Source organism: Habropoda laboriosa, unplaced genomic scaffold (genome assembly GCF_001263275.1).
Source record: "Habropoda laboriosa isolate 0110345459 unplaced genomic scaffold, ASM126327v1 scaffold469, whole genome shotgun sequence".
NCBI lineage: Eukaryota > Metazoa > Arthropoda > Insecta > Hymenoptera > Apidae > Habropoda > Habropoda laboriosa.
The window spans coordinates 609330-616672 of record NW_017100616.1 but is presented as its reverse complement, the minus strand read 5'-3'; the positions used below and the strand labels follow the sequence as shown (position 1 = coordinate 616672).

Below are 7343 nucleotides of genomic sequence, written 5' to 3'. Positions count from 1 at the left end.
CTTTTCTTTTTTTTTTTTTTACGGAGGTGATAAGAGTTTTACTCGCTGGTTTAAGCGAGCAAAGATAGTAGCTCTATCGAAGATTGTAACATAGCTTGGTAATGACGCACTTTTTGCATTTCTGCGATTATTCGAAGGAATCGTGCTTTTCAGATATCATTTCAATTTCGTGAATTTGAATTAATCAAGTTAATTGCGAGTGAGAAATGATTTTGATGGTTGAACGTGGATATACATATTGATACTTGAAAATCGGTGGGCCAGTGGCCAGGCGATACATGATTTAAGTTGACGACCTTCTCAAATAATTCAACGATCACGAATAACTGACATATATTATTGCTGTGCCACGGAAAAATAGAGAATGTTACGATAGAATCGATTATTCGTACGAAACAGTTCGAACAGGAATCTGACCTACAAACAGATATCTATATTACTCTTTTATCGCCGCTTCTGTATATTCTACAAAAACCAGAGATAAAAAAAGAAACGCATGGAATGATCACGAATGTTAGAAGATTCTCCATTTTCAACGTCGATCTTTTCTTTTTTACAGCGCCCCGATTTTCGTTAACTCGACAATACCGCGTGACACGCGATTGTACTTTTCATCCAAGTTAGCTTCAGAAACACCATCAACAACGGCGGCGATCGGCGTTGGGGTGCAGCCCGTGTTATCATCCGGCTATCATAGCACGGTGCCACCCCAGAACGGGGGTGGTGGTTCGACATTTAGTGCCGCGGCGATGGTGGCAGCTGCCACCGCTACGGCCACCGCCACTGCTAGCGTGGTGGCCATGCAGGACCGCCAAGACATCCCCTCGCAATTCAATCAGGTATCATATCTGTTCACCTTAACTTCAGTCTTTAAGTCCGAGTGGGGATTCCCGCACATTCTAACGAATTTTTATCAACCCTCTAAGTCCCGAGATGTTTTTATAAACTTGTCTTTGAATTTTCTTTCAACGGTTGAAATTGTCTACTTTATACTTTGGATTGTGGAAGGTTTAACTACTCGTTTGGAATGCATGGAAATGTGTATGGGACTCTGTGGTGGAGTCTCTACTCCGGACTTAGAGGGTTATAGAGCAAAAAGATCTTATCTTTGGTTTCTCTTTTATTTTTTCTCCGCTTCAGTTTGAACTTTCAGTTTGTTTTAAGTAAGGAGATGTTTTAAAACATCGTTCTATTTGTTGACGATAGATGCAGAGCCAACATGGAATACCCCACCAAACGTATAACGCAGGGTACGCCCAAAGAGGACCAATGGCCGGAATGGGGCCAGTCGGGATGAGTAACTTCAATAGCATGGGCACGATGAGCCCGATGCACTCTATGAATTCCATGAATTCGATGAACAGTATGAATGGCATGAACTCGATGAATCCTATGTCGATGGGAGGTATGAACGGCATGAGTAGTATGAACGGAATGACGCCCATGAGCTCCATGAGTAACATGGGTAATATGGGCATGAACAATATGATGGGACCTAACAACATGCAGCTGAACAAGATGAGCATGCAGGTATGTGAATTCACTTTTCTAACTCCTTTTTTTTCCCCCTCTCTTATATTAGTTTCACATCGTCAATTTTAACCCTTTGACTACGGCTCACTTTCATGGAAAACTAGAGCCGCTGTGATTTTCTGAAACAGTTGCTATATACATACATATATACACAATGTGACAGTATGTTCGATATCATTTCATTGTCAAAGGGTTAACAGGATGAAAAGGAGGGTAGAAAGGTATATGTTCCTGTTTATAATTCCGAAAACTCTCACGTTGTTGATCATTTTTCAGGCTCAACCTCACCAAGGCTATCCAAGGAGATTAGCGCCTTATCCGAACCCCGCGATGCATATGGCGCAAAAAAGGCAGCAGGGACCTTACGCAGGTCCTAATCCAGCTGCGATGCAGCCAAGCTTCAACGGAATGACGACGTCGCAGTATCCGACCAATTACCCCGCAGCAGCGAGGCCGACCTTTCAACCTCAGTATCAGCCTATGCAGACTATGAATCCGTCGGCTGCTGGCTTTGGGCCTAACTCGATGATACGGGGCAGCAATATGAGGCAAACTGCGCCCTCGTACAATACCGCCAGTCAGGCGGCGAGCAACCAATATTACGGTAGCAATGGTATACCGGTTAGCATGGGACCTACCACGGTTGGTAATCAGTTCGTTGGCCACCAACCGAACTCAGGATACGCTGGTGGCGCATCCTCGTATGGTGCAGCCGGTGCTGCAACCAGCCAGTACCAACAGGATGTCGCGTCGATGAGAACGACGGGTGCGGCAAGCCTGAGTTACCAACACAGTCCTATCCCCGGTAATCCGACACCGCCGTTGACCCCGGCCACCAGCATGCCTCCTTACATTAGCCCGAATCCGGATATCAAGCCTAATTTCAACGAGATGAAGTCGCCGGTTAACATTCAGAGTAAGTTCAATCGAAAATATCTCGATCAACTTATACACGTTTTATATATACCCCCCCACTGGCTGTGTATCTATAACAGAAACGAACTTGCTACAGATTTTTATAATTATGGAAATTTAGTATTTTTTTAAATAGCGTATTGTATTTATATCGAGGAGATTAGACCATGTTTATTTAAAGATTGGTTTTATAAGTTTGTTCGTGTTAGTAATTACGATAGAACTTTTTTTTTCTTTTTTCTTTTCTTTCTTTTTTAACAAAGAGTGTTTGATTTTTGTCATGCGCAGAGGACGATGAGTTGAGATTAACATTCCCTGTGAGGGATGGCATCATTCTTCCACCCTTCCGCTTAGAACATAATCTGGCTGTAAGCAACCACGTATTCCAACTGAAATCTACGGTGCATCAAACGTTGATGTGGCGGTCCGACTTGGAACTGCAACTCAAGTGTTTCCACCATGAGGACAGGCAAATGAATACGAATTGGCCAGCGAGCGTGCAAGTCTCTGTAAACGCTACGCCGTTGGTTATCGATCGTGGTGAGAATAAAACGTCTCACAAGCCCTTATACCTGAAGGACGTTTGTCAACCGGGAAGGAACACGATACAAATTACTGTATCGGCATGTTGTTGTGTAAGTTTTTTGTTTTTTTTTGTTTTTTTTTTTTGTTTGGTTTTACGATCATTCAGATTTAATGATGCTATACTTCCTTAGATTTTTAATCACGTCTAGAGAAATACCTGAATTTTTTTCGTTCTTTACAGTCCCATTTGTTCGTGCTTCAATTAGTTCACCGACCAAGCGTACGAAGCGTACTTCATGGATTGTTACGTAAAAGGCTACTTACAGCGGAACATTGTATAACAAAAATCAAACGAAACTTCAATAATACTATTTCAAATAACGGCATACAGTCGGAGAAAGATGTCGTAGAACAAACAGCACTTAAGGTAAATGTTCATCAATGGCACGTTTCGAAAATATTTTACATCTGTAACCTCGAAACGAGTTTTTACCTTGAAAAATTCTTATTCTTTCAGGTATCCTTAAAATGTCCTATTACTTTTAAACGTATTACACTGCCAGCTAGGGGACACGATTGTAAACACATTCAATGCTTCGATTTGGAGTCATACCTACAGCTAAATTGTGAACGAGGATCTTGGAGATGTCCTGTATGCACGTAAGTAATTTTCTAGTAACTTTTATTTAAATTATAAAACACAGTGTTTTGCTTTTATAGATTTAAAACCATTTTTGTACGTATTGTTTATAGGAAACCTGCACAATTGGAAGGTTTAGAGGTTGATCAATACATGTGGGGCATTTTGAACACTCTAAACACTGCAGAAGTAGAGGAAGTCACGATAGACTCGATGGCAAATTGGAAACCAGCGAAAAACTTAACTGGTATAAAGTCCGAGGAAGAAAGCGACTGCAAGAGAATGACAAAGGCAATGTCACCTGGAAGTATGAATATGCCCACCATGAATAATTGGGATATGAATCAGGCAATGAGCCCATACATACCGCCTGACATGAGCAGCATCGTAAGCGGCTCTATGATGAATAATACACCGTCTACGTACGGAAACAATAATATTAATCATCGGAATTCGTCGGGAGGATCTTTTGACATTAATTCTGGAACAAATACGAATACTAATAATGATTACACTAATGGAGCAGGTCCTCTTTCACATTTAAACGAATCGGTGAACTCTTTAGATCCTCTGAATGCTATGGAGAAGTCACTTAACGATCAGGTATATCTGCAGCTCAGAATTATTGGGCTTCGTAATTACATGTAACACTTTTGTGCATCAATGACTAAATATTTCGATCGTATCTATTGCAGATGCCCCATACACCACACACACCTCACACTCCTCATACACCTCATACACCAGGTGGTGGAAATAGTGGTCCACCTAGCGTTCCTCCTGCGTCTCAGGAATCTACAGGAAACCATAACACATCTGGTAGTACGAATACAAACATAAATAACGATACTACAGATATACCATCGGACTTAAATTTTGACCCGGCTGCGGTAATAGATGGCGAGGGTACAGGCCAAGAAGCGTTGAATGTAATTATTATTTTATTATATTTCTCAATATTTTGTGATACATTCAAATATTCGTACGATATTAAATTTTTTTTATTTGCGTTATGTTATAGCTTTTGCCGGATAACGTTGTGGATCCAATGGAATTACTTTCATATTTAGATCCACCAGATCTGAATACCCCTCCCAGCAGCGGCGCTAGCAGTGGTAACCCCTCATCGAGCGACGACATACTAGCACTTTTTGAATAAAAGTTAAAGGGCGTCTCGTAAGAAAAATAATCAAATTGCGACCCTGACATTAAGAAAGAAAACGATATCGGCAGGTTTGCACCTTACTACAAATATATTTCTAAACACGCGAAAATAATTGTAGTGAGCGATTTCAAGAACGTATTGGGGTCACTGTTGGGTGCTTTCACCTAATTCAATGGTACAAAAAATCTTAGCTCTAATTATAATATTCCTATTGACGAAGTTAGGGCATATTATTAGATTTAAAGACGATGACTTTTAATTAATAGGCGGAACAAAGCACCACGTAGTAGTGCTTGTTTGTAAAGATGTTATTGCACGGATTATGTTTAGTCCTTTGACATTGGGAATTTTCATTTCCAACAGAAACGCGTTGTATAAACATTGTGCCGGGCATATGTTCCAGAACTGATCACCGCGAATATACCACAATTATATTAATTGTGTTAAAAAAAAAATGGTAATCGAATTTTTTAATACCGAAAGTAGAGTAATGTTTTCCACGAAAGGTTTTACATATAGATTAATACTATGGAAAAATGTTTGTTTGATACGATAAATGTGCAATACGATCGGGAAATTTACATACATTTTATACACGTTGCCATTTATCCATTTTTTCATTCCGAAATAAGTTTTTACATGGACAATATTCAAGGAACATGCCGTAGAATAGAGTTACTAATATTATGTTTGGTGTAATAAATCGATAACTTTTCATTGATGGATTTTACAAAATCGTATAGCACATTTATAAAATTTTATATTGAAAATATGGGCTTTTGAGTCCAACGTCAGCACAACATTGGAATGATTTTAAAAAACTATCCACGTGCATTACAATGCAACATTGCAATGTAAACAATTCTTCACGAATTTATGATTTTGGAATATTTGCTTGACAAAATGTGCTGTGCTATTTCACAGACTTCACTACGAAGTTCTCCCTGCAATACGATCTTTACCTCAAAACCGGTCTACTCGCATTCAAGGCTATGATGGACCTACATCACAACAGAACTACAATTGTACAGTAACTTTTGTAAATAAGTTTTAATCAAGAAAAATAGATAAGTCGTTCATCTGTTGTGAATTACCCTGCTTATTGATGGATATAGCGCATATAGTGTTCCTTTCCTTTAGATGATTAGTGACAACAGATGAAAAAGAATCGAGGGCATATCGGGCTTCACACTGGAAACTATATTTGATGTGGTGTATCTCCTGAGATTTTGAAAGAACATGTAAGCCAGAAATATTTATGTTTTTATAAGTTTTTTTGATTTGTAAGTAAATAATTTTTATTTATGCACAAATGTATACATTATAAACGTTATTCTCATTGTTGAACTAATATAATAAATATACAGGAATCAAGATTTCAATTATATGATTAATGAAAATAACAATTTTTTTTGTAATAATAAAGAACCTCTGAAGATACATCAAAACTATTTACACATATAGGGTTTATTTTCACATATTTGATGTACATAATTTATATTAGTAATTACATTCATAAAACAAACTTCGTTATTTTAATTATTATTTTCATTAAAAGTTTAAAGAACTTTACAACATTAAAACAATTAAAATAATCGACCTGAGTTTATAAAGAAAAAAACAAAAAAAAAAACAAATGACGAATTACATAAGATCAAACATATTGAAAAAATTTATTTTTGCTTAAAATCTGTATGAGAAAATAAATTCTATAAAACAGCTAGCACACAAATTCTCAAAAAACTGATTTCTCGTTTAACGAAAATTCAGATTTAGAATTATTTGTATGATACTACTGCCAGAGTGACACCGCCCATGGCCCCCTGCTTGCGTAGTAGTTATTACATTTATATCTTTTGTGATTAAAAGAGAAGATATACTTAAAGTGATTCATGTAGATTATACAAATTTTATATAAAAATGTATTTATATTCCAGTGTGCAACAATAGCGCACATTGAAGAATTAGATGCGGTCAAGTTTCTATTCATATAACTATTATAACATTATTGAAAATAGGATAATAATATTACTTATATTAAGCGAGATTATTGTATATTACCTGTATATATGATAAATAGATTAATAATATAAGAAAAGTGGCAGATACTTATTGGCCAGTTATAATAGTAAAATAATTATCTTAATTATTTCTCAGAACCAAAACATACAGGCGTTGTATGAGAATACTTTAAATCTAGAAAATGTAATATGTAAATGGATGCAAGATAATAACAGTTCAAACACTGCACTGTTATTTCTAATAGAATTATTACTTACTTATTAAAGACATAATTATCAAAAAAAAAAGTTTATTCAAATTGTAAGCTTTACTTAGGATTGCCAGAAAGTAGGCATATGCAACGTTGTTGCAATTGTATATAGGCAATGTCTACCTATACCTACTTAATAATATCCTAAAATACATGATACACGGTCTTGGTTTACAAGTTGTAGAGCTTTATAAATATCTGGTAAAATAGTGCAAAATTATTAATTTTTGTGAAGAAGGTACATATATAAATTACCAAGTAAAATTTTTGTCAGGAGGAAATAAGGATACTAA

The 7343-nt window shown here is 36.9% G+C and overlaps 1 protein-coding gene across 1 annotated transcript; it reads left to right on the top strand.

The window, feature by feature from the left end:
- Positions 1-563: 563 nt before the first annotated feature.
- On the top strand, positions 564-5348 carry LOC108576734 (zinc finger MIZ domain-containing protein 1). The gene is made up of 9 exons (XM_017939792.1): positions 564-839; positions 1207-1530; positions 1810-2449; positions 2737-3083; positions 3215-3400; positions 3491-3633; positions 3727-4216; positions 4309-4542; positions 4635-5348. Exons 1-9 carry the CDS (start codon positions 750-752, stop codon positions 4770-4772), a joined length of 2592 nt encoding a protein of 863 aa, XP_017795281.1. The 5' UTR covers positions 564-749; the 3' UTR covers positions 4773-5348.
- Positions 5349-7343: the final 1995 nt, after the last annotated feature.

What these genes read in the sequence shown, in the direction of transcription:
- LOC108576734 (XM_017939792.1), top strand. Translation starts at nt 750, where the DNA reads ATGGTGGCAGCTGCCACCGCTACGGCCACCGCCACTGCTAGCGTGGTG. An exon ending in TGAACAAGATGAGCATGCAG is followed by an intron (nt 1,531 to 1,809) that starts GTATGTGAATTC and finishes ATCATTTTTCAG; the next exon opens with GCTCAACCTCACCAAGGCTA. An exon ending in AGAAGTCACTTAACGATCAG is followed by an intron (nt 4,217 to 4,308) that starts GTATATCTGCAG and finishes TATCTATTGCAG; the next exon opens with ATGCCCCATACACCACACAC.